This window comes from Lissotriton helveticus, chromosome 12 (assembly GCF_964261635.1).
Source record: "Lissotriton helveticus chromosome 12, aLisHel1.1, whole genome shotgun sequence".
NCBI lineage: Eukaryota > Metazoa > Chordata > Amphibia > Caudata > Salamandridae > Lissotriton > Lissotriton helveticus.
This window is the reverse complement of record NC_136073.1, coordinates 692150071-692177761: the sequence shown is the minus strand read 5'-3', so window position 1 is coordinate 692177761 and position 27691 is coordinate 692150071. Positions and strand designations below refer to the sequence as shown.

At 48.3% G+C, this 27691-nt stretch overlaps 1 protein-coding gene across 2 annotated transcripts in view; it reads left to right on the top strand.

Annotated features, from left to right (window-relative positions):
* The window catches only part of HYDIN (HYDIN axonemal central pair apparatus protein), a 3619565-nt gene that overhangs the window by 3512535 nt on the left and 79339 nt on the right, over nt 1-27691 (top strand). For both annotated transcript variants that reach the window (XM_078670948.1, XM_078670947.1), the window contains one exon: nt 5081-5231. In XM_078670948.1, the coding sequence (XP_078527074.1) occupies nt 5081-5231 (151 nt within the window). The remainder of the gene's footprint in view (nt 1-5080; nt 5232-27691) is intronic.

Below are 27691 nucleotides of genomic sequence, written 5' to 3'. Positions count from 1 at the left end.
TCGTGGCCAAGGAAGGGGCGCCCCCACACGTGCTGCCAGCCACGTGCCGCAGTCTAACATCCAGCGCGGTGGCGGCCGAGGAATCTGCCGTGGCGGCGATCGGGGACAACGGAGAGGCCAGTCCACACCTACCCCCGCAGCATCCGCCTCAAAACCCTCCTAGTCCGTGCTTTCAGGCCCATGTGACGCCAGTGGGGGGCAGGGTTTGCCATCACCACCACCACTGGCGCACTGTCACTTCGGATAGGTGGGTGCTGCAAATCGTCCGAAGGGGCTACTCCCTCCCCTTCGAGGCATCCCCTCCAGCCAAGCCACCGCAGTACCACCGCGTGTTGGGGGATCACTTGACACTTCTACGGTAGGAAGTTACGGCCCTCTTGGCTAAGGGGGCCATCGAGCGCATTGCTGGGCCAGAAGTAGGGTGTGGCTGTTACTCCCACTACTCTCTGGTACCCAAGAAGGGCAAAGGGGGCCTCCGCCCTATCTTGGACCTAAGGAACGTCAACGGCTTCCTCCGGATGGAGAAGTTCAAGATGCTGACATTGGCTCAGGTCTTGGCTGCCCTAGACCCTGGAGACTGGATGGTAGCGTTGGACTTTCAGGACGCTTATTTTCACATCCCCGTCCTGCCGGCCCACCGGCGTTACCTGCGGTTCACGGTAGACCACGAGCACTTTCAGTTTACAGTGCTCCCCTTCGGCCTTACCAGCGCCTCACGGGTGTTCACGAAAGTGATGTCGGTGGTGGCAGCTCATCTGCGCAGGTTAGGGGTTTCAGTCTTCCCCTACCTCGACGACTGGTTGTTGAAGGTGGGCTCGCCCCAGACAGTCGCCAGCCACCTCCAGACTATGGCCGACCTCCTGCACCTGCTGGGGTTCTCCATCAATGTGCCGAAGTCACACCTGTGTCCCTCTCAGAAGCTCCTCTTCATCGGAGCGGTTCTGGACTCTGCGCAGTTTCGGGTGTATCCTCCCGAACAGCGGGTTCGGGATATTCAGGCTCTGATTACGATCTTTCAGCCTTTATCCTGAGTCTCGGTCAGGTTTACGCTGCGGCTTCTGGGGCTGATGGCCTCCTGCATCCTTCTGGTGCATCACGCCAGGTGGCGGATGCGGGCTGTGCAGTGGGACCTGAAGTTTCAGTGGGCCCAGCATCAGGGCAACTTGTCTGACCATGTCTTGATCTCTGAGGGCACTGCAAGACAGTTGCAGTGGTGGCTCACGGACCGCGATTGGGTTAGCGGCAGATCCCTCTCCCTACCCCAACCGGAGCACGTAGTTGTGACAGATTCGTCCCTCCAGGGCTGGGGGGGCCACATGGCAGAGGCGGAGATCAGAGGCCTCTGGTCTCCGGCGGAGTCCCAGCTCCACATCAACCTTCTGGAGCTGCGGGCGATCCGACTTGCACTGAAGGCATTCCTTCCCTATGTCCGGGGGAGTGTAGTGGAGGTGTTCATGGACAACACCACCGCCATGTGGTACTGCAACAAACAGGGTGGACCCTATGCCAGGAGGCTCTGCGCCTCTGGCAGTGGCTGGAACATAAGGGCGTGACCCTGGTGGTTCAACACCTGGCAGGTTCTCTGAACGCCAGGGCAGACGAACTCAGCCGTCGGTGCATGATGGATCACGAATGGCGTCTGAACTCGGACGTGGCGCAAGGTCTCTTTCAGCAGTGGGGAGAGCCTTGGTTAGATCTATTCGCCACAGAAGAGAACGCGCAATGTCATCAGTTCTGCGCGTTGGAATTTTCAAGGCGGCACTCGCTCAGCGACGCTTTTCGTCGCAAGTGGAGTTGCGGTCTATTGTACGCCTTTCCGCCTATACCACTTTTGCCCAGAGTGCTGAAGAAGATCAGGCGCGACCGGGCCCAGGTCATCCTTGTGGCTCCGGACTGGGCACGAAGATACTGGTATCCAGAGCTACTCAGCATGTCTGTCGATCCCCGATTCATCTGCCTCTTCAGGAGGACCTTCTGTCGCAGCAGCAGGAGACGGTCCTCCACCCGAACCTGTCCAGTCTCCACCTACAAGCTTGGAGATTGAGCGGGGACAGTTGAGGCCATTTGACTTGCCTCCTGAAGTCTGTAATGTCATTCTGGCAGCCAGGCGTCCCTCCACAAAATCGGGATACGCATGCAGGTGTAACAGATTTGTGGCATGGTGCACAGCAAAGGCTGTGGATCCACTCTCTGCCCCTCTTTCTGAGGTTCTTCTCTTCCTTCTTTCTCTTGCCCGAGCAGGGCTCTGCTCTGGGCACTCTCAAGGGCTACCTTTCTGCCCTTTCCGCCTTCTTAAGGCTACCTCATCAGCCATCTTTGTTCAAGTCCCCAATTGTAAATAGGTTTTTGAAGGGCATCACACACATGTTCCCTCCTGTTCCATTCGTGATGCCTCAGTAGGACTTGAACCTTGTACTTACTTATCTCATGTGTGCTCCCTTTGAGCCGCTCCATAACTGTCCTCTCCGTCTTCTTACCTTGAAGACTGCTTTCCTGGTTGCCATCACCTCTGCCAGGAGGTTGAGTGAGCTCCAGGCTCTTTCTTCCAAACCTCCTTTCCTTTCTGTCCATCCGGACAAGGTTGTGTTGCGGACAAGACCCTCTTTCCTGCCCAAGGTAGTCACAGCCTTCCACACCGGGCAGTCCATCACCTTTCCCACCTTCTTTCCGCCTCCGCATCCCTCGAAAGAGGAAGAGAGGCTCCACCGTCTGGACCCAAAACGTGCGCTCTGCTTCTATTTGGATCGCACACGCCAGTTCCGGGTGGCTGACCAACTCTTAGTTGGTTACGCGGGCGCTAAGAAGGGACGGGCGGTGCACAAACGGACCATCTCTCGGTGGATCGTGTTGTGCATCCAGGCATGCTACTCCTTGGCTAAAAAGGAACCTCCTGTTGGGCTGAGGGCCCATTCCACTCGGGCCATAGCAACTACTACTGCCCTGGGCCGGGGAGTCCCCTTGCAGGACATTTGTCAGGCAGCTACGTGGGCCTCGCTGCACACGTTTGCAAGACACTACTGCCTGGACAGCCAAGTCCGGAGGGATAGCTTGTTTGGCCGTTCCGTCCTCCATGACTTTCTGGTGTGATTATTGGTTCGCAGACCCACCACCGGGGTTGGTATTGCTGGGGTATCTATTCTAAGGTAAGGAATCTATCACTAACATGTCTCTTTCAGATGCACAAGTTACTACTTGTGTAACGATATATCTGTAAGAGACATTAGTTAGTGATAGATTCCTTACCGACCCACCCATACTCCCCGTTCTGCGAACCGATATCTAGGGTTAAGGTCATCCCCTTTCAGGGCCCTAGTTTCATGGCACCAGTATTGGTTTCTATCATGGCTGTGCGTTTCTGGAGCGGAAAAGCTGGGTACAAGAACTGACGTCAACACGCGGAGGCGGCGTCTAAGTACTCCGACGACGTCAACACGGCGCCCATGACGCCAATGACGGACGCGGAGCCGCGGACGATGCCTACCGACGCGCATGGGTACTGCTATGCAAAAAATATCCGGATCCAGTCTGACGCCTGGGGATATTCTAAGGTAAGGAATCTATCAGTAACTAATGTCTCTTACAGATATTTCGTTACACAAGTAGTAACTTGTGCTTTTGGTTTTCTATGCTCTCTATCTGCAATGATCTTACTTCACTTTAATTTTTTCCAACGTTTCTATTGAACTTATGCAGCACTCTCTTCATTTTGTTCAATTTAGTCCCTGTTCTGAAAGTATTTCTATGAATTCTTTGCAATGTTGCCTTTGTTCCATGTATTGATTAGGTAAGAAGTGAGAGATATCTGCTAGCCATATGCTTTCTGGGAAAGGGAAATCCCACCAACCACTTTCTGCAGCAAGAGACCTCAGAGGAACATCTGGTGACCTTTCAGCTAACCCTACACAAAGCTACTCATCCTTGACTTACCATTCAACTTGCTTTCCATAGCGGCTGTGCCAATGCATCTCAACAAGGGAGTTGATCTGTCATGGGGTAGCTCTCTGGCTTACTCTCAATGAATTTAGATATAATTCTGTAGCGGGTACCAGAGCGCAGAAACCTGATCTAATAAGCCCCACAGAATCTGGCTTGTAACAGAAAAGTGAAAGGACAACCCTATCTCCCTCAATCGGTCAATCAGCCACATGTTACAAATGCACGACTACCTACCAGCAGTCTCTGCAGGGGAGTCCCCTATAACGTTTCTATAATTGTTGCCCTGGTATCCTTGAGAATATGTCACATACTGCGCCACACAACCGCCATTAGAAGTGAGCTCAGAAAACTGCTGCCCTTTAGTCTGGTTGACAAGCTACACCTCTTCTAAGTCAGTCTTTATTGAGTGTAGCATCACTGTTAAGTCTTTCCTTGTTATCAGTCTAAGAAATATAAACCTAGACATTGCTGATTCTGAGTGCTCAAGAACCAGTCATGAAACTATCGCATTCTTTTTGTCCATTCATAAAGGTAATAATCACAATTCGAATTGTATATATGCAGGTAATTTTTTTTGTTTTGTTTCAGAATTTCCATTTGAAATTACATTTTCAATATGCTGCAATTTGTTTGAATTCCTAGTTTTTCTTGAAGACAGATTTGATGTGTTCATGGTTCTATTTATCCCTTTTGATATGCTTTTTTAAATATTCTGTGTCATCAAACTAGAGATGTCAGCGTTTACAGTTTGACAACAGTGAATTTTAATCAATTGTGCAATTCACATTTAAACTGATTCATCCTTGACTCTTTCTTTCCCATCCTCCACAGTCATGTTTGCTTTTTTCTCCTTCTTTCCTTCTCCTCCTTTGTTACTCTATCCAAATATTGCACTTTCCTTTCCAATCAACTTCCTAAATCACCACCATCATTCCTTTCTATCATTTCCACTGTCACGTAATCTCTGCAATTCTGCACTTCATTCACTTTCTTTCCTCCACCCTCAGTTTCTTCGCTCACCCTCCTTTCTTCACTTGTTCTCATCCAGGGGTCACAATTTCTCTTTATATTCGAGCTTCAGTGTTCTACTTTACTTCCTTACCTCCTGATATCAGTTTCCTCACATCTTCTCTCTTTTCCATAGAGTCCGCGTGATAGTGGAAATGCTAAAACCAGAACGGTTGGATAGTACCACTACTCTGAAAGGACTCGACTATCTGGATCTTCCTTCTGCTTCGAAAAGAGACTACAAGCTGACATTTTTCTCCTACAAAGAGGGGATATTCTCTTCCAAGGTACGAGAGTGGATAGCAGTGAGTGCAAATCTCTACCTCACTCCAAGAGCCTACTGTTAATCTCTTGGTTCATCAGGAGGGAGTTTTTCAAAGATTTGGAAAACATAGCACACAAATGAACTGACCTTTAACGTGCTGCAAGGGCATCTAGAGTCCCATTGAAGCTCATACTACAAATGGCTTTTTAATGTTGTTTTGGGTGGAAGCAGACAATTACACCCAAGCGCTTGTTTGACTTCTGTGGTTTTCCCATGCATATTAGCTCCTCATTTTGTGGGGGCAAATAATTGAGGACTGTCTTGGAGTATTTTATTCCCAGAAGACTACCTTGGAATTATGGGTTCACATGCACAAATTGGTGCAGTTGTACCCTGCGATATTTGAGGTGTGGTGGTCAATTCCAAAGAGGACCATATGGAATTAGGTCATAATCCACTTGCAACACCCTAACCCACTATTACTGATTCCCCTAGTATCAGTAACCCAGGGTGCAGTGTAACCAGTAACCCAGGTTGCAGTGTAACCACATACTGTATTTTCACAGAAGAATAGCCACTTGAAATGGGGGAGAGAGTATATTTGCCAAGATGTTTGTATAATTGCTTGTATGTTCAACCAATCATCTTAAACAACATATTTGGTCATTCCTCCTCCTATTTCTTTCCTCTATCCTCAAGGTTTCTCTATGTCAGCCAGGTTAGTTATTATGCCCTAAGCCTTTCCTGTGTTAAGTATACATCCGTTTCATTAGTAAAAGTCTCCAGTGAGGAAGTATGGAATAGTTCAGGAATTGCATTTCCAAGGTTGGGTAGGTTTTGGCATAAACACGGTGATCGGAATGCACCTTATTTCTGACTCTCAGCTAAAATATAGTAATGTTTTGTAGTGCACACAGATGATTTTATCCTTTACATACAGAGCACAGTTGCAGCTTTTTTGACTTTCAATTTGTTTTCTATCTTAATTGTATGGTGGGATCATGAACAGGGTGTTTACAATGAAGTAACAAAGATCATATTGCTTTTCAAAGGTTTATTGCTTTTGAAACCTCTTTCTTTCCTACCAATACTAAAACCAAAGTTTGTGGTGGACATACTTTGAAACTTCTTCTTTTAATAACAAAAACAGGCTTTCAGCCTGTTACCCAAAATAAGAGGAGTTTTCGGCAACCAGTTCACACAAATCTCTCTCCTGGCAAGCAGAATCATGAGAAAGACCAGCCTATTTTGGCTTTGGGAGATAATTGATCCAAGCTGAGCATCAGTTCCAAAAAAGAATCAAAAGGGGACTTACCTTGATTTGGCTACCCATAATCCAGATAATATGCTGCTACAGTCCTCCTAGAAACTTCTCAGCCTTGTCATCATCTGCTGTCAGATAAAATGGAGCACACTCTGCCGGATGCCCCATGTTCGAGGCGTATGAGCTGCAGATACTACACTTAGCATTAGATCGCCACCTGGTGTTGGGCTCGGATGATTGCATGTTGTTGTTGTCTTGGAAGAAGTCTTTGTAGTCACGAGATAGGTGACTCCTCCCTTGGACGATAGTGCGCATGGGCATCGGCTCCATCCTTAGATTGTTTTTTTCCGCCACTGGGTTCGGATGAAAGTTTTCCGCTCCGGCTAGAAATAGACTTTTCAAGCACTTCGAAGCACAAAAAACGTACTAAAAACGTATCAAACTACTTTCGATATCGACTAACATCGTTTCGACTCCATCAGCTCGATTCCGGTCGTCGACGCGGGCCGTTGGGCCTATCCACGCCGTGAGGCCTACACCTCATGGAAAGGACGCCATTCAAGAGATGCCCCGGGTGTGGAGCAAAGTTTCCACACAGTGACCACCACGAGGTCTGCAACCTGTGCTTATTGCCAGAACACGGCGAATCCAGCTGTACAGCCTGCGCGTCCTTTCGATCCAAGAAAACCAACCGAGATCGGAGGGCCCATCGACACGACATGCAGAGATCGGCTCCGGAACCGGTGGCTATCTTCGACGAGGAGGTTCCGCTCATTCCCGAAGAAGATTCAGATGATCTCCAAATCGTATCAGAGGCAGACGACTCAGATGACTCCATACCATCGGGCCATGCGTGAGTACTACTTTCCCTGCACCACACACAGCACCCAGATCGAAGGCAAAGGTCAACACTCCACCTCCGGGGCCCAGTCGCGACCGAAAGACCCCTTCGACAGCCCCGCCATCGAGCCCGGCTCCGAAGAAACTCATTAAGCCTTGCGGTAGCTCGGTACCGAGCAAGCTGCACGTGCCGATCCCACAAATTCCCTCGGCAACAAAATCGAAAGAAGTCTCGGCTCCGAAACCGCCGACTTCTAAAGACAAAGGTATGAAGCCAGCGTCCGACGCCTCGAAGCCGTCGAGACCAGCTTCCACTCCAAAACCATCGTCTTCGGTGCCAAAACCGACAAGGCCTGATTCCGACGCGTCCAAGCCCTCGAAACAGTCTACGACACCAAAAACAACACCTTTGGTGCCGAAAACTACGCCAAAGGACATTGTAACATATCCTAAGGCTAAAGACAGACAGCAACCCTGTCCGGAACCGAAAAAATCGGCGCCAACAAAGGTTCCACAAGGAGAAGACCTTTTTCAACCAGATCCTCTGCAAAAGAAGATCTACATTGACCCAAAGACAGGTCATGTGTCCACTACACCACACAAGAAGATGAAGGCAGAGGCAACATCCACACCTGTAGTTCCTGCCAAGAAGAAGGACTCTTTCCCATACCCTATAGATACAGACTGGGAGTACTCAAACCCACAGGATGTGCCAGATATTCCTGACCCACAATCATACCCATGAAAACCTTCTCCCCCAGAAGATAACATTGGTTTTGGTCACCTGTTGAACAGAGCTGCCATTTACCATGGGGTCACTATGCATTCTGATGAGGCAGAGGAAGATTTTCTGTTAGACACATTCGAACAATCACAAAGGTCTGTTCAAATTCTTCCCATGATTAAAGGGGTCATCAAACATGCTCCAGAGATATTTAAAGACCTGTACGTACTAGGATCCTAAACCCTAGAATTGAGAAAAAATATAGGCCTGCACCTGCAGATCCAGCCTACATTAAAGGACAACTACCATTAGATTCACTAGTTGTGTCAAATGCTAGGAAAAGGGCAAACTCAAAAACTTCAGGTGAGTCACCCCCACCTGATAAAGAATCCAAGGTAATAGATGCTTCAGGCAAAAGAATAGCTGCGCAAGCTACCAACATATGGCGCATAGCCCCTCCTTTCACGATATGATAGGGCTCATTATGATGAGTTAGAGAAACTACTAGAACATCTACCTGACCAATATAAAACACAGGCACACGACCTTATACAAGAAGGCAAGCTAATTTCTAATGCCTCAATCAAGTGCGCACTAGATGTAGCAGACACTGCATCTAGAGCTGTAAATACTAGTGTCGTACTTAGGAGACATGCGTGGCTACGCATTTCAGGATTTAAACAGGAAGTGCAAACTACCATTTTAAATCAACCATTTAATCAAAACCAATTGTTTGGACCAGAAGTAGACACAGCACTTGAAAAGATGAAGAAGGATACAGACACCGCCAAATCCATGGGGGCTTTCCAGTCCACAAAGGCTAAAAGTTATTTTCGTCTCTCCTTCTACAGAGGAGGCTCCAAACAAACTGGTGCAAACAATACAACATCCTTCAAATCTAACACACAAACCTCCTCTAACAAGGGATATTTTAGAGGATGATATAGAGGGAATAACAACAAAGGAAGAGGTCGGGGTCACAACAATAATCGAACCTCTTCCACCACAAAACAGTGACTTCCCTCTGCTCCCCCAACAGCATTCCACTCCTGTGGGGGGGAGATTAACGCAATTCCTGCATGTCTGGAATTCCATCACAACAGACAAGTGGGTAAGACAGATTATCCAGTATGGCTACTGCCTAGAACTTACAGCAACCCCTCCACACATACCATCCAGGCAGCGTCCAATGTCTACAGAACACCTTAACCTGCTCAAAAAAGAAGTTCTGTCACTTCTACAAAAGGACGCCATACAAATAGTTCCTTTATAAGAACAAGGAACAGGGGTTTTTTCGCTGTATTTTCTAATTCCCAAAAAGGACGGGACACTAAGACCAATTCTCGACCTCAGGCCCCTCAATCATTACATACAATCAGATCATTTTCATATGATCACCTTACAACAAGTGCTCCCACTGCTGCAACAAGGCGATTTCCTTACAACACTAGACCTAAAGGACGCCTACTTCCACATTGCTATACATCCTGCTCACAGAAAGTATCTAAGGTTTGTACTGGAAGGACAACATTACCAGTTCAAAGTCCTTCCATTCGGAGTGACAAGGGCACCACGGGTATTCACAAAGTGCCTAGCAGTAGTAGCAGCACATCTCAGGAGACAACAAATACATGTCTTCCCTTATCTAGACATCTGAAAGAGACACGTTAGTGATAGATTCCTTACCTTAGAATATTCCCAGGCATCAGACTGGATCCAGAAATTTTTTGCATAGCAGTACCCTTGCGCGTCGGTAGGCGTCGTCTGCGGCTCCGTGTCCGTCGCCGGCGTTGTGGGTGCCGTGATGACGTTGTCGGAGTACTTAGACGCCCCCTCTGCGTGCTGACGTCAGTTCTTCTTTTTTCCGCACCAGCAGCGCAGATCCGGAAAATGTGGAACCTTAGTCACTTTTTGACTAAAACTTTTTTGATCTTTTGATCGTCCTTTTTCGAGTCTTCAACTCCGAAACGGTGCCGGTAGGGATGCCTGGTTTTAAGCCCTGTGCGGATTGCGACCGGCTGATGTCGGTCACGGACCCTCACCGCCGGTGTCTCCACTGTCTCGGCGTCGACCACGACGACAAGGCCTGTTACGACTGCCGGGCCCTAACTTCGAAGGCTAGACGGGAGCGGTCCCGTAAGCGGCTCGAACTCCGGCAATCGGCCCCGCGCCAAGAGAGGTCCCGGTCCGGACAGAGGTCGAGGGACCGGTCGCGGGAGCGGAGCCATCATAGCTACGGAAGTCGACATCACTCCTCAGGGTCGAAATCGTCAGGTAAGCACAAGAAGTCGAAGAGACGTCATCGCTCTTCCGACTCCCCCCCGACGCTCGCGCGACGCGGCCGGGGGTTCAGGTGGCACCGCCCATGCGGCTCCGTCGGAGTCGCAGGCGCCGCGTCCGGCTTCATACCCTCCGGTCCCTGGGCCTAACGCGGCACCGGAGGAGATCGAGCGGTTCCTCATGGCCATGAGGTCCCTCTCTCCTCCGACGGGCTCCGCGGCGCCTTCGAGCCCAGCGGTCCCTTCTGGGGGTCCTAGCGGGTCGGGGGCTTCGGTCCCAACGCCGTCGGGTGCTTCGGCTCCGACGCCGCCGGCGCCTTCGGGCCTGGCGCCGCAGGGCCCCGCTGGATCCGGGTCATCGCCGGTGGATTTAACGACCTCCCCGGCGCCGACCCCTCAGGTGTCACCACCGGCGCCGTCCTCGGGCGGCGCCGTCACCGACGCCTCCCTCGACCCGGTTTCGGCGCCAGAGCGGCGCCGCTGGGCGCCTCTTCAGACACCGTTCGGAGAGTTTACTTTCCATGAACCGGCCCCATCCTTTGCTAACCCTGAGTACCAGGAGATGGGTGATGAGGAGGATTGGGAGGGGTCTGAGGACCCTCTGGCACGTGAATGCCAGTCTCAAGAGGACTGGGCAGGTGAACTTGGGGAGGCCAGTGGTATAGACACTTCACCTGACACTGGCTTTGTCTCGCCTCCTACCGTGGCTACGGAGGAAGGGGCAACCTATAGTGTGGTGTTGATGAGGGCAGCCAAGGCCTTGGGCCTTGAGCTCCCCGTCGCGGCCGTGAGGACTAACCTCCTCACTGAGGTCCTTAAGCCGCAGTCATTCTCAGCCGAGCCTCTGCTGCCGTTTAACGAGGCCTTAACCGACGTTCTTTTGGGCACTTGGTCCAAGCCCGCTACGGGTTCGCCCGTAGATAGGAACGTGGGCAGACACCACCGCCCGGTCCCGGGCGACCCATGTTTCCTGTCCACCCACCCCACCCCCGAGAGCTAGGTCATCCAGGCCTCCAATTCCCAGACCGCATTCCCGTCGGCTCCGCCGGACAGGGAATCCAAGAGGTACGAGCAGTACGGTAAAAAGATCTTCTCCCTTATTCTGGGACTGCGGTCTTCCAACACCGCATGCCTCTTGGGCCACTACACCCACTCTATGTGGGATACGGTTGCGGAAGTGCTGCCAGAGTGTCCGTTGGAGGTACGGGCCAAACTCGGCCAAGCCCTTGTGGAGGGCCGGGATGCAGCCAAATATTCTATCCGGTGTGGGCTGGATACCACCGACTCACTAGGTAGAGCGATGGCAACGACGGTGGCTGTCAGACGCCACGCCTGGTTGAGGTCCGCCAACTTTTCGGCCGATGTCCAAAACACACTGATGGAAATGCCGTTTGATGGCCGTCGCCTTTTTGGCGACAAGGCAGACCATGCTTTAAGCGCTTTAAGGACTCCAGGGCTACGGCCAAGTCCTTGGGCCTCTCGGCCCCGCGCCAGCAATCGGCTGCCTTTCACTCCTTTCATGGCCACGGAAGGGGTGTACCCACACGTGCTGCCAGCCACGCTCCGCAGGGTAATACCCAACGCGGTGGCGGCCGTGGAAACCGCCGTGGCGGCGGTCGGGGTCAACGGCGAGGTCAGTCCACACCTTCCCCCACAGCATCCACCTCAAAACCCTCCTAGTCCGTGCTTTCAGGCCCATGTGACGCCAGTGGGGGGCAGGGTTCGGCATCACCTCCTCCACTGGCGCACTGTCACGTCGGGCAGGTGGGTGCTGCAGATCGTCCGAAGGGGCTACTCCCTCCCCTTCGAGGTGACTCCTCCAGCCATGCCACCGCAGAACCACCGTGTATCGGGGGATCATTTGCGACTCCTGCAGGAGGAAGTTACGGCCCTCTTGGCCAAGGGGGCCATCAAGCGCGTTCCTGGGCCAGAAGTAGGGTGTGGTTCCTACTCCCACTACTTTCTGGTACCCAAGAAGGGCAAAGGGGGCCTACGCCCTATCTTGGACCTAAGGAACGTCAACGGCTTCCTCCGGAAGGAGAAGTTCAAAATGCTGACACTGGCTCAGGTCTTAGCTGCCCTGGATCCAGGAGCCTGGATGGTAGCGTTGGACTTGCAGGACGCTTATTTCCACGTCCCCGTCCTGCCGGCCCACCGGCGCTACCTGCGGTTCACGGTTGGCCACGAGCACTTTCAGTATACCGTGCTCCCCTTCGGCCTTATCAGCGCCCCACGGGTGTTCACAAAGGTGATGGCGGTGGTCACAGCTCATCTGTGCAGGTTAGGGGTTTCAGTCTTACCCTACCTCGACGACTGGTTGTTGAAGGCGGGCTCGCCCCAGACAGTCGTCAGCCACTACCAGACTACGGCAGATCTCCTGCACCAGCTGGGGTTCTCCATCAATGTGCCAAAGTCACACCTGTGCCCCTCTCAGAAGCTCCTTTTCATCGGAGCGGTTCTCGACTCGGCGCGGTTTCGGGTTAATCCACCCGAACAGCGGGTCCGGGATGTTCAGGCTCTGATTCCCATCTTTCGGCCTTTATCCCGGGTCTCGGTCAGGTTGACGCTGCGGCTTCTGGGGCTGATGGCCTCCTGCATCCTACTGGTGCATCACGCCAGGTGGCGGATGCGGGCTCTGCAGTGGGACCTGAAGTTTCAGTGGGCCCAGCATCAGGGCAACCTGTCCAACCACGTCCTGATCTCGGAGGGCACTGCGAGACAGCTGCAGTGGTGGCTCACGGACCGCGATTGGGTCAGCGGCAGATCCCTCTCCCTTCCCGAACCGGAGCACGTAGTTGTGACGGACGCGTCCCTCCAGGGCTGGGGAGGGCACATGGGAGAGGCAGAGATCAGAGGCCTCTCATATACATCAGTATCTAGGGGCTACAATAAACACATCTACAGCTTTAGCGTATCCCAGTCCAGCAAGGATACAGAGCATTCAAGCCTTAGTCACAGCCTTTCAACACCAACAGTCTATGTAAGCCAGAGTGTTCATGAGACTAATAGGCATAATGGCATCTTGCATCTTTATTGTACCATATGCAGGCCTGCAGATGCGTCCATTACAGGAATGTCTAGCACAACAGTGGAACCAGGCTCAAGGTCAACTAACAGACCTGGTGTTGGTAGACAGCCGCACACATCGCTCTCTGCAGTGGTGGAACACCAAAAACTTGACAAAAGGGCTGTTCCACAACTAGTGCTCACAGCAGACGCATCTCTCACAGGATGGGGAGCCCATCTCCTACATCATACAACTCAAGGACAATGGAACAGTCAACAAAAATTGTTCCATATCAACCATCTAGAGCTGCTAGCAATATTCTTAGCACAAGTACAAAACAAAGCTGTCTTAATCCGGACTGACAACATGACAGCCATGTATTATATACAAAAACAGAGGGGGACACACTCTCTACAACTGTCCCAGCTCGCATAGAATATTTGGAGATGGGCCATTCCACAAAACATATATCTGTTGGCAGAGCACCTTCCAGGAGTTCACAATCAGATAGCAGATCTGTTGAGTCGGCAGACACAACAAATTCACGAATGGGAACTACATCCGCAAGTTCTTCAACCATTCTTCCACAAGTGGAGTCATCCAGACATAGATCTGTTTGCCACACACGAAAACGCAAAATGCCCAACCTTCGCCGCCAGGTTTCCACACCCACTGTCCATGGGCAATGCGATTTGGATGAACTGGCCAGGCAGATTTGCATATGCTTTTCCGCCAATGCCACTAATACCATTAGTAGTATGGAAGCTCAGACAACAGTCTCTCAAATTAATCCTGGTAGCTCCCACATGGGCACGCCAACCGTGGTTCACCACGCTGCTAGAACTCTTTCTAGTTCCACACCAAAAGTTATCACTTACTCCATCCCTGCTAACGCACAACCATTGAGACATCCGACATCCAGACACAAATCAACTGAATTTGGCGATCTGGCTCCTGAAGTCTTAGAGTTTGGTTATCTTAACCTACCACCAGACAGTATGAACATCATTAAAGAGGCCAGGAGACCTACTACCAGAGCTTTTTATGCTGCTAAATAGAAGAGATTTGCCATTTATTGCAACAATAACCAAATTGAACCCCTGGATGCTTCCATCCAGAATGTCATTTGCTACCTATTACATTTACAAAGATGTAACTTGGCATATTCATCCATACGCCTGCACCTTGCAGCAATTGCAGCATATTCACAAAATAGACAACATCTGTCTCTTTTACGAGTACCTGCAATTAAAGCATTTATGGAAGGATTGAAAAGAATCATCCCACCCAGGTTGCCACCTTCTCCAGTGTGGAACTTAAACGTTGTTCTTACAAGACTCATGGGACCCCCTTTTGAGCCTTTACATATATGTGAACTGCAATTCCTCATGTGGAAACAGCTTTCCTTATTGCTATTACCTCTCTGAGAAGAGTAAGTGAGATACAAGCTTTCACAATACAAGAACAATTTTTACAACTACATAGTAACAAAGTGGTTTTAAGAATTAATCCAAAATTCCTTCCAAAAGTCATTACCCTTTTTCATTTAAACCAATCTGTAGAGTTACCTTTGTTTTTCCAAAACCCTGACTCTGTAGCTGAAAGAGCTCTACACACACTGGACGTTAAAAGAGCTCTTCTCTATTATATAGATAGGACCAAATCTTTTCGTAAAACAAAGAAATTGTTTGTATCTTTCTCTCCACCACATAAAGGCAACCCCATCTCTAAAGCTGGAATTGCAAGGTGGATTGTAAAATGTATACAAATATGCTATCAAAAAGCAAAACGTACATTAACAGTTCCTCCTAGAGCACACTCCACATGCAAACTAGGAGCCTCTATGGCTTTCTTAGGGAACATCCCCCTAGAAGACATCTGTAAAGCAGCAGCATGGTCTACAACACACACCTTCACTAAACACTAAACACTACTGTGTTGATGTGCAAGCCAAGCAGCAAGCTGCAGTAGGCCAAGCTGTTCTAAAAACTCTCTTTCAAACTACTGCAACGAATACAGGTGACCACCGCTAGGGGAGACACTGCGACACTGCTGCACAATCGATGCTAAGTGTAGTATCTGCAGCTCATATGCCTCGAACGGAAAATGCTACGTACCAGAATGCATCTGTTCTTGGCATGTAGAGCTGCAGATTGCTACACGCCCTCCCGCCGCCCCGGGACCTCTATCTGTTCCAGTTTTATCTTACTTAGATGCAAACGCATGGACATCCTTTTCCTTTACTTCTACTAACTCAATCATTTCCCATCATGGCGAAAAACAATCTAAGGATGGAGCCGATGCCCATGCGCACTATCGTCCAAGGGAGGAGTCACCTATCTCGTGACTACAAAGACTTCTTCCAAGACAACAACAACATGCAATCATCCGAGCCCAACACGAGGTGGCGATCTAATGCTAAGTGTAGCAATCTGCAGCTCTACATGCCAAGAACAGATGCATACTGGTAAGTAGCATTTTCCTTACCATCTGAGAACATAACTGCTGATTCACCAATACAGAGGGCAACTCCCTACGACAAGGTATTCTCTACAAACCCGACTTGATCACAGAACATCAGATCTAGATTACCCTCTCTCCATGCAGTATATGATGACCAGAGCACTTCTGTCCTTCTATTGTTGTTACAGGCAAAATCCAATTTAAATACTTTACCGACTGCTTTCAGCCTGTTATCCAAAATGGAAGGAGTTGTCTACAACCAGTTCACACAACTCTCTCTCCCGGCCAGCAGAATCATGAGAAAGACCAGCTTCTTTTAACTTTGGAAGATAATTGAGCCAAGTTGAGCATCAGTTTCAAAAAGAATCAAAAGTGGGCTTACCTTGATTTGGCTACTCACAATTCCAGATAATGAACTGCTACCGTCCTCCCAGAAACTTCTCAGCCTTGGACAAGAGACAAACATAAATCATTAGCTTTTTCTTACCCACACCGGATGCAACATGTCATTGCCCATTTGGTGAATTTCACCATCTTCCTCTGGGTCAAATAAATTCTGTGGAAAGAAAAAAAAGAGAAAAAAAAGAAAATATTTTTCCTGAGTGCAGCCGGTATGACTGTTTAGTAAAAGAGACATAAGGACGTTTGCCACACCTCTGGATGCTCCTCTGATGGAAAGGTACCTTTGGAGGAGTGAAGGGGCATTTTTTAATTTGTATCAGCCAAATTCACCAATTCCCAGTACTGAACTGATACTTCACTTCCTAGAGGGTTGCAATCTTGAGCCCTGTCTTCAAATTCCCAACTTTCTCAACTGTGCCACCTTTGCCCTGATCCCAACAAAGCCAATTCCTGATATGTATACCAAGAGACAGTGGCCTTTGTTTCCTCCTGTAGGACTTCCCAGTAGAGCACACCCAAACCTACTTGCAGATGTCCTGATTAATTAATACCAGCATTAATCAGTGATAAACGTAACTTGTACTCTAGGAATGAAGGAGTGCCTGGAGAGTTCCAATAGGGGTATTCTCCAAATAATAGTCTATACCTAGGACTTTTCAGATTTTATACAAAACTTCCAGGAAAGCCTGCAGTACCTTCAGCCTTACCTTCATAATAAATCTAGGATCACCAAATGTATTGAGAAAGCCATCCCGCCGACTGTGCCCAGCATAGTGGCATATTTAGAAAAATAATACAGACTTTTCTAAATTTTTGGACACCAAGATTCCTCAGAATCAGGTAACTACTGTAGACGTTATCAATTTTTCCAGCAAAAACAGTAGAAAATTACAGCTGTCAGATTTGCAGCAGTAATGTAATCCTATTGGAGAAACATTCACTGCATAGGTACGCTTACAGACGACTTACAGGACGGTTCTTCTGTACTTAAAGTAAGTAGGGGCCAAGGTCAAGAAAGTACCAACAGTTCAAGTTTACCTGCCTGGGGGTCTCCCAGAGCAGAGGTGCTGTATGTGGTGGTAGCAATTACCATTACGCGCTAAAGTCAATTTACCTGTAAGACCAGTCCGGCAGAACCCAAGGAAGGGCTTGACTCTTGAGGGTCTTAGTACCACAGAAACGGCATTGGTTTACTTGAGTCTGGGCTGGGGAACTTGGGGCAGATGTGTTTTGTCCAGCGGGTCGGTGAGTTAGAGGCTTTCACGGTTCTTGGTGTACCTGCAGAAGAGGGGAAAGCAACAAAGCAGAGTCACTGTTGGTGTGGAGCTGGACTCTCTTGAAGTCCCTCAATGTGCAGGTGATGTTTGGTGGCGGTGGTGCTCCGACTGAACACAAACAAGCCTTGGTGTTTGCAGCTGACTATGGTTCCTCAGGTATTGGTGCTGGGTGGCTCCTGTGTGCCCTAGCATCTCCAAACATGGCAGAGTGAATGGCCTTACCTCCTGGAGCAATGAAGATATCTTTCTGAAGTGCTGCTCCCTCAGTGAGTCCGGGGAATGACAGAACTCTGTACTGGGTAGATGCGATTGGTGCCTGCTAGTGCAGGGAAGTGGCTCCTCCACTCCAAAAGAGCTGTTGCTGGGTCGATAAAGTGCTGGGAAGACCTCCAAGGGTTTGGGGGGCTGTTCTGTTTCTAGATGAGTCGATGGCAAAATTGTCATGAGAGCAGCAGCCAGGCAGGGCGTTGTGCCATGTTACATACTGGTCCACAGTTCTCACTTCTTCTGCTCTACTTTGTCCTTCCTCTTTCAGGCAGACAAATTTGAGATCCTGGTAGACATCTGTGATTTTTTCCTCCAAGTCTCTCTCTCCGTTTCCCCACCAACACTGTTTGGTTATCTATCACTATCACCTCCATTGTGTGGGTATACATTTGCAATACTAATTGTGATGGTGAGGCGACAGCTATCCTCTCTGTCAATGTATAAATCTCTGTAGGTTGTTGTGGGGATGACGAATATAGGTTTGTGAATTTGCCCGTCATCATATAGCACAAGATTATATCTAGGGGAGTTGCCAGCTCTCTCCTTGTACGTTTCTAAAGTCATGCATGTGCATTGTTGACAAGTTGGCAGGGTATGACCAGACGTGGGTCCCTAGGTCACTTTGCCACTGGATACAAGCTAGCCTGGCTGATGAAGGGTGTTACCCGAGAACCGGTCCCAGGATGCTTTTTTCCGGTTCAGGGAAGTCCTGGCTTGGCAGTTCGGGCTGGACTGTTCCCATGAGGCACAGGATCAAGACTGATTTGCATATAGCTGGGTCTGAACTGAGGTGGTGAAGTGAGCTAAAGAATGATGATGGATTCAAACCAGATCTGTGACTGGGGTGAGTGGCTGAAAAGTTTCAGTGCTTCGTCCATCAGCTCCTTGTGTTTGCTTTGTCCACATAAAATATACACACAATTATTCATAATAAACATATTAAAATACAAACTCAGTTCATTTCCACAGTAGATAGAATAGAATACTAAGACAGACGATATATTAAAATTCCAATGAAATCGCTTCAAAAATTCGATGAGAAACAGAATTTGTAACTATAGAACAACAGCAGTTTTTAAATTCATGTAAATCTATCATAGATGTATCGAGACCCTTTATAGCCAGTTCTGAGTTATCCCTTAAACAGCAAAATAAAATGTCCACAAGCAGATGATTGCAATCAATGGCACAGAATGAGCAAAAGGTAGGTAAGAATATTCATCACTATAACAGAAAAACAAATTACAATAGTAAAGTCATTTACTGCAACAAGTAGATCGAGTTTAAATACATATGCAATTTGTAAATATTGAAATATTATGCAAAAGCAGCTTCATAGTTGATCCAATTTTTTTAAAAAGTGCATCATGTACTAGCAGGGGGTGATAAACAGAAAACAATTCTGAAGAAAAAACGAACACATTTATAACAAACAATACATTTTCCCTTAGCAACAATGAATAAATGCAAAACATATCCTGATATTTGTGCAAAGAGCATTTGAGTAGCAGCAGTAACGTGCAAGTATTAAATTAATATGCAAAAGCAGCTTCATAAAGGGTCCAATTTAGATAAAGTGCACAGAGTAGCAGCAGAAAATTATAAATCAAATGAAAATTCTAAGGAAGAGACTAACACATTTGTAACTAACAATTAATTTTCCCTTAGCAACAGCGGTTAAAAGCAGGATATTTCCCAGTTTTTGCGCAAAGAGCAGTTGAATAGCAGCCGTGACATGTGCAAAATAAAATCCAGAGAGTGCTAAACTACATTAACCTTAAAGTATAAAGGCCCGGAATTTCGAAATTTAATTGTGAGGAGGGCCATGAATCCAATGATCAATGAGCCTAATCATGCTTTTTTTTTTAAAGAAATACCAAGTTACCAAAGAGACCGAGAGATAACAGGTATCAAATTAAATGAGCATTCGTCATGCCATTAATCCTCCTCTAAATACATATAATTTAAAAAAGTATGTACAACTAAGGGGGGACCTGCTTAAGGAGGATATAGTGAACACTAAAATATTTTCATCAACTCCTTAAAAAAAGTAAATTATTGTATACACACTATTTCATTCTTTGGATAGAAACGAAATTCACGAGTTGATGTGACATTTTTGATGCTGTTTTGTATAAACATTGGTCGAAGCCAACAATGACAAAACGATAACTTAGCTGGGCAAACAAACAAAATATGATCAAGACTCTAAATGCCCAGGTTACATAAGTTATAATTTTTCCAATTTTTTTAGAGGGGGACCAGTTTGTTGTTAGATCATTTAATCGAAAAACCACCACTGGGTCAGGGCTCCCAACGGTACAGCTTGCCACTAGCTTATAGTAAACAAAACAAAATGCACGTGCCGCTACTGTGTTAACCTAGAATCTTATCTCAAAACATCCGAATCAAACGCAATGTTGTGTAAAAACAACTTGTTATTTTTTAAAAGGATTTGAATTCTAAAAGCGGGGGATAAATCACTGACTCCTCCTTTATGCTGAAGTAATTCAGTGCCAAGGTAAAGTCACGGGAAAAGGAATATTTGTCTGTGGTTCCTCCAAAACTTTCTTGTCACTGTTCTTTAACTGGTATCCCCAACGTAATATTCTGGCTAAGCCTTGAATAAATAAACTTAGCAAACCAAATTCCAATCTAATAGCAGATATTGGGACCAGAGTATTCAAATTACATAATTTGCATAAAAACCTTGCCTTCAATCTTATGTAGGAAACTCGAGTCCTTTACTGTGATAGATTTGCTAGCATAAAGCAAAGTGGGAGGGATTTTTGTTTTAAAAACTGGAATCAAATATTAAAAGTGTCTATGACCCATTGCGCTATAAAATATGCGTAAGCCATTTGCATGTGTTACCGCTTTACAAGAACTATGTGCGATATGTGGCTAATTCTTTGTTTTATGCCCTGAAAGCACCAAATAAATACAAACATATGGGGAGAGTCTCATCGACTCTCCACTCCCAGACGCACTGCGTTATGTGGACACCAGATCCAGTCGTTATTTCACCGTTTTACCATTGTTCAAGTTAATCCAATTTAAATCCAAACTTTTCACCAAGCTTTAGCTAGTTTTTCTCCTCCACATTACACCATACAATGTTTAGGAAAACTTCTCATATTCTCGTATGTCCATCCGGACCTTTTCGGAAATACGATCCCAACACAGACAAGTGTTCAGAGCAGCATTTCTTTATTTTGAAAAACCCAATGCATTTCGGGCTTATTACGAGCCCTTCATCAGGGGTAACTGTAAGGCAACAATTCAAGAAGAATACATTGTTACTAGGTTTGTTGAGTACGTAGTTAAATCAATAATTCATTATGCGCGTATGCCGTTATTAAAAAAACATATATATCAGAAATGACAATTTATGGCAAATATATTCAACGTAATGCAAAATCACCGTGACCCGTGGAAAATTATTTATCGCCCCCCTTAAACATAAACAGTGACAAATAGTATCGGATATTTATCGGTCTTCTTTTCGTACACTTTCCCACCCGTTTACTTTGTCCTGTTTGATATTCAGTCGTGCTATGCAAACTGACCTTAAGAGACAGATGCGTGTTCTATACACTTTTCCCTTAAGTGAAATACTTCAACGTTTTCAATTGCATACTTGCATTTGACCTCATATGTTTGTATTTATTTGGTGCTTTCAGGGCATAGCACAGCCCACTCAGCACGCAACAAGCAAAGTTTGTGAAATAACGATTGAAAAAATTGTGAAAAATATGGTGTGCATACCACCTCATTCATTGTGTAACTTTCATGCCCCCCGTTGGTTTTTGCACCCGTGAAGCAGAAGAAGATTTTAACAAAGCATATACGCGTTTTAAGACTCCACATATTTCGGTTCTCAGCAACATTCAAGGATGATGGCAACGAAAGAAGATACTTACAGAGTGACTTTGGTTGTGTCACAGATGGGAGTTTGCAACGTTTCATGCATATATATTGTGTTTTGAGTGATGTTTATGGAAAGCACGAATCATTTTTAAACGTGACACAGTGGATCATGGGGATTGAAGTTTTTTCAGCACTTTGCACAGGGAATTAGGTGATGAATTACTTCTTAATGGACAGGGGGTGGAGCTCCCGCAGTTTAAATGTGCATTACAAAGAAGGTTCCGGTTCACTGGAGATGAAAGCGGTTTGACTGCTAGGAGATAAAGTAGGGAGCAGGTACGCGTGCAGTGGGGTTTTCCTTTGAGAATGGCATGTGAAATATATATGAGGTCAAATGCAAGTATGCAATTGAAAACGTTGAAGTATTTCACTTAAGGGAAAAGTGTATAGAACACGCATCTGTCTCTTAAGGTCAGTTTGCATAGCACGACTGAATATCAAACAGGACAAAGTAAACTGGTGGGAAAGGGTACGAAAAGAAGACCGATAAATATCCGATACTATTTGTCACTGTTTATGTTTAAGGGGGGCGATAAATAATTTTCCACGGGTCACGGTGATTTTGCATTACGTTGAATATATTTGCCATAAATTGTCATTTCTGATATATATGTTTTTTTAATAACGGCATACGCGCATAATGAATTATTGATTTAACTACGTACTCAACAAACCTAGTAACAATGTATTCTTCTTGAATTGTTGCCTTAAAGTTACCCCTGATGAAGGGCTCGTAATAAGCCCGAAATGCATTAGGTTTCTCAAAATAAAGAAATGCTGCTCTGAACACTTGTCTGTGTTGGGATCGTATTTCCGAAAAGGTCCGGATGGACATACGAGAATATGAGAAGTTTTCCTAAACATTGTATGGTGTAATGTGGAGGAGAAAAACTAGCTAAAGCTTGGTGAAAAGTTTGGATTTAAATTGGATTAACTTGAACAATGGTAAAACGGTGAAATAACGACTGGATCTGGTGTCCACATAACGCAGTGCGTCTGGGAGTGGAGAGTCGATGAGACTCTCCCCATATATTTTGTAATTCTTTGTTTTGCCAGTTATTACTTTTTCTAGTTGAAGAAAATAATCTACAATCTCCAAATTTTCAGGACCAGTTCTCCAATTAAAATTACACTTTTCTGCTTTTGCTACACTTCATGATCAGAACTTTACTTTTCAAAACATTTATCTTCAGAGACTGTGCCATAGTATATTTCTGCAATGATGTCAACTTTTTATTCAGCCCATTAAGGGTCAAGTCCATAATTGAAATATCATCTGCATACACCAGACATGCAAAAGGACAGCCCCCTATCTTCGGTGCATCTCCTAAGGAGAAAAGCATTCCTATAAATCTGCTACATATAAAGAAAAGAGTAACAGGGTTAGTAGACAGCCTTGCTTCAGGCCATTTTCTGTGGGTATTACTGTTGATAGGCCTTGATTTCCACCTATTAGCACCTGACACCATGTTCGTGAGTGCAGGGCAATGATAATGATAACAGGGGCGTGGGTACTCCCATTTTATGCAATTTTTTCCACAGTAAGGGCCGATCTACCTTATCAAAGGCTGTTGAGGAGTCTATAAAGGCCACATATAAATTTGACCTTCGAAAAATTGTGTACTTCTCTATTAATGTCAGCATACTGATGTTATCCAGGGTGGAGTAATTTTTCCTAAATCCTGTTTGTTCTATGGGGGAGAATTTTCTCCTCCACCACCCAGTCAGTAAGATGGTCAAGAATACTGTGAGCAGATATTTTCCCCAGTGTGTCTAGTAAAGCTATTTGCTGGCAGTTACCCAGATGATGCCTTTAGCCCTTTTGTATAATGGAATTAGGATACTACTGGACCATTATAGGGTTGTCTTCCCCTGCAGGCAGCAATATTCAAACAGCGGAATAAGGTACGTAGTCTGCAACAGTGGCTCTTTTTTAAGCCGTTCTCGTTTTCTCACATTACACTGCGGATCCTTCACAGAATTCAGGTGATGGTTACATCCAGTGGTCTTTCCGACATATTTATGGTTGTCCATTTGATTTCTATCATAGATATTCCCCTGATGAAGGCCCTGGCATCGAAATGCATTGGGAATTGATTTATGCACTAACGACATTGATCATGTATGTTACTACATTATAAACGTCGTATGGACAGAAGATCCAAGAGAAATTGATATTCTTTACATGGATTTATGTTCTGAAGATTAAAAAAAAACCATATACATCTACATCTGTTGTGGAGAACTTTTTTGATTGAACTAGGCTGTGACTCACAGCATCTGACTCCAGTGCCCAGGAAGGCACCTTCACAGACGTGAAGGTGCTACTTGTACATTGATTCGACACACTCCTGAGTGGGGAGCGATTTTCTGGATCATGGACTACATAGAACAAGTTGATTTAACTACAAGCAGTCCACAATCTCACTTTTGAATTTTTTAATAACTGTCATAAGATTTCATCAGCATTCAATGCTCCTGAAGCTCTCATTTTTTTAATAAGTCCTACAACTTCACCCTTTGAGGGCGCATAACTGGATTCAAGGATTTTAGGGGGAATAAGTTAAAATAGAGGCAGAACAAGAAGAATTAAGATTTGCAGAGTAGAGTTCTAGCAAATGTAATTTCCATTCTTCTTCTTTTCTCTTTCAATAATAACAATTTGTTTTTATTCGTGCTTAGCCGGTTACCTTCCAAGAGATCAATTTAAGACGCTTGCTAGGAAGAGTTCCTGTGTCCTAGACCTAAAGATCTATTTGTGTTATGAGCCCCTGCTTAGACCTAAAGATCTGTGTGTGTTAAGAGCCCTTGCAAGGTGGCCCATTAAAATGTGTCCCTGTTTCCTGCTGCACCGATAATATTAAGGTAGCATGAAATACAGGTGAGAAAATGGGAGAAAGAGAGAGGAAGGGTGTAAAGTGGAAAACCTTTGAGGGGAATTGACGATAAAATGAGGAAAGGAAAAAGATTCAACAAAAATACATGCAAGAGATCGAAAGCCAAAAACATGGGCATGTGAGTGAGAGAAACATAGAGGTATTGAGACATCAGAGTAGTGACAAATGTGAGAGAGATAAAGACAAGTGAAAGAGAGTATCTGAAAGAAACAGGTTAGTATTAGATTCCTTACCTCAGAATATCCCCAGGCGTCAGTCTGGATCCGGAAACTTTTGCGTAGCAGTACCCCTGCGCGTTGGTAGGCGTCGTCTGAAGGCGTCTCCTGCGGCTCCGCGTCCGTCGTCGGCGTCGTGCGCCGTGATGACGTCGCTGGAGTATATAGACGCCGCCTCCACGCGCTGACGTCAGTTCTTCTTTTTTCCGCGCCAGTTAGCGCAGATCCGAAGAGCAGTACTCCGGTCTTTGACCAAAGTTTTTTGAAATCTTTCTGTTACTCTTAAGGTGCCGGTAGGATGCCCGGTTTTAAGAATTGTGACGACTGTGACCGCACGATGTCGGTCACGGACCATCACCGCCTCTGCCTCCGGTGCCTGGGCCCGGACCACGACGTGGACGCCTGCGTCGATTGCCGGGCCTTGACGACTAAAGCTAGACGGGAGCGGTCCCGCAAGCTACTAGAGCTCCGGGTGTCGGCCCCGCGTCGGGAGCGGTCCCGGTCCGGACGGAGGTCTAGGGAGCGATCGAGGGAGCGGTCGCGGAGCCGTCACGAGCGCTCCGGGAGTCGTCACCATTCCTCTGGTTCCTCAGGTAGGAAGCACAAGAAGTCGGGGTGTCCTCATCGTACCCCCGACTCCCCCCGACGCTCGCGCGATGCGGCCGGGGGTTCGGGTGGCCCCACCCCCGCGGCTCCGCGTGAGTCGCCGACGCGGCCTGCTCCATACCCTGCGGTCCCTGGGCACGGCGCGTCGCCCGAGGAGATGGAGACGTTCCTCATGGCCATGAGGGCACTGTCTCCTACGACGGGGCCTACGGCGCCTGCGGGCCCGGTGGTCCCGTCCGGGGGTCCTAGCCGTTCGGGTGCTCCTGCCTCGACGCCGTCGGGTGCTCCGGCCCCGACGTCGCCGGTGGCTCCGGCCCCGGCGCCGCAGGGACCTTCAGGATCGACGCCGGCTGGTCAACCGGCCTCTCCGGCGCCGATTCCATCGGGGCAACCCACGGCGCCGCCCCCGCGCGGCGCCGGGTCTCCGGCGCCGGCTCCGGGCGGCGCCGCCCCCATTCCCTCTCCGACTCCGGCCGCGGAGTCGAACCGGCGTCGCCCGACGCCGAGTCCGACGCCGATGGGGCCTGTTGACCCCGGGGAGCCGGTCTACATTGTTGACTCGGAATATGGTGAGGATGTAGATTGCGGAGAGGAGTGGGAGGGGTCTGAGGACCCTCTGACCCGCGAGTGTCAGTACGATGTGGACTGGACAGGTGACTTGGGTGACGCCAGTGGTCTGGATGACTCCCCCAACCCTGGCTTTGTATCGCCTCCTACCGTGGCTACGGAGGAGGGGGCAGCTTATTCAGTGGTGTTGATGAGGGCTGCCAAGGCCTTACACCTTGAGCTCCCCGTCGCGGCCGTGAGGACTAACATCCTCACTGAGGTACTCAAACCGCAGTCATGCCCACAGGAGCCACTGCTGCCGTTCAATGAGGCCTTAACTGACGTTCTTTTGGGCATGTGGTCCAGGCCCGCTTCAGGTTCGCCAGTTGATAGGAACGTGGCCAGACGCCACCGTCCGTGTACGGATGACCCGAAGTTCTTGTCCACCCATCCCACCCCTGAGAGCCTGGTGATCCAGGCCTCGACTTCCCAGACCGCATTCCCGTCGGCCCCGCCCGACCGGGAATCTAAGAGGTACGACCAGTATGGTAAGAAGGTCTTTTCGTCCCTGAGTCTGGGACTGCGGTCTTGCAACACCGCGTGCCTCTTGGGCCGCTACACCCACTCTCTGTGGGATACGGTCGCGGAACTGCTGCCTGAATGCCCGCAGGAGGTACGGGCTAAGCTCGGCAAGGCTATGATTGAAGGCCGAGACGCAGCAAGATACTCCATACGGTGTGGTCTTGATACGACCGACTCACTGGGCAGGGCGATGTCCACGACGGTGGCGATTCGCCGCCACGCCTGGCTGAGATCCGCCAATTTCTCGGCAGATGTCCAGTCTGCATTGATGGACATGCCGTTTGATGGCAGTCGCCTGTTTGGCGACAAAGCGGACCACGCACTGGAACGCTTCAAGGACTCCAGGGTCACGGCCAAGTCCTTGGGTCTCTCGACCCAGCGCCAGCAGACGGGTTCGTTTCGCTCCTTTCGTGGCCACGGAAGGGGCGGTCCCACACGTGCTGCCAGCCACGCGCCGCAACAGACTTCTCAACGCGGCGGCGGCCGTGGGAACCGCCGTGGTGGCGGTCGGGGACAGCGGCGAGGTCAGACCACACCTCCCCCCGCAGCGTCCGCCTCTAAATCCTCCTAGTCCGTGCTTTCAGGCCCATGTGACGCCGGTGGGCGGCAGGGTTCGCCATCACCTCTCCCACTGGCGCACGATAACATCGGACAGGTGGGTGCTGCAGCTCGTCCGAAGGGGCTACTCCCTCCTCTTCGAGACCACTCCTCCAGCCATGCCACCGCAGAACCACCGTGTGTCGGGGGACCACTTGACACTTCTGCAGGAGGAAGTTACGGCCCTCTTGGCCAAGGGGGCCATCGAGCGCGTTCCTGGACCAGAAGTAGGCTGTGGTTGCTATTCCCACTACTTTCTGGTACCCAAGAAGGACAAAGGGGGCCTGCGTCCTATTTTGGACCTAAGGGACGTCAACGGCTTCCTCCGGAAGGAGAAGTTCAAGATGTTGACATTGGCTCAGGTCTTGGCTGCTCTAGACCCGCAAGACTGGATGGTAGCGTTGGACTTGCAGGATGCGTATTTTCACATCCCCGTCCTGCCGGCCCACCGGCGTTACCTGCGGTTCACAGTAGGCCAGGAGCATTTTCAGTTTATCGTGCTCCCCTTCGGCCTTACAAGTGCCCCACGGGTGTTCACAAAGGTGATGGCGGTGGTCGCAGCCCATCTGCGCAGATCAGGGGTTTC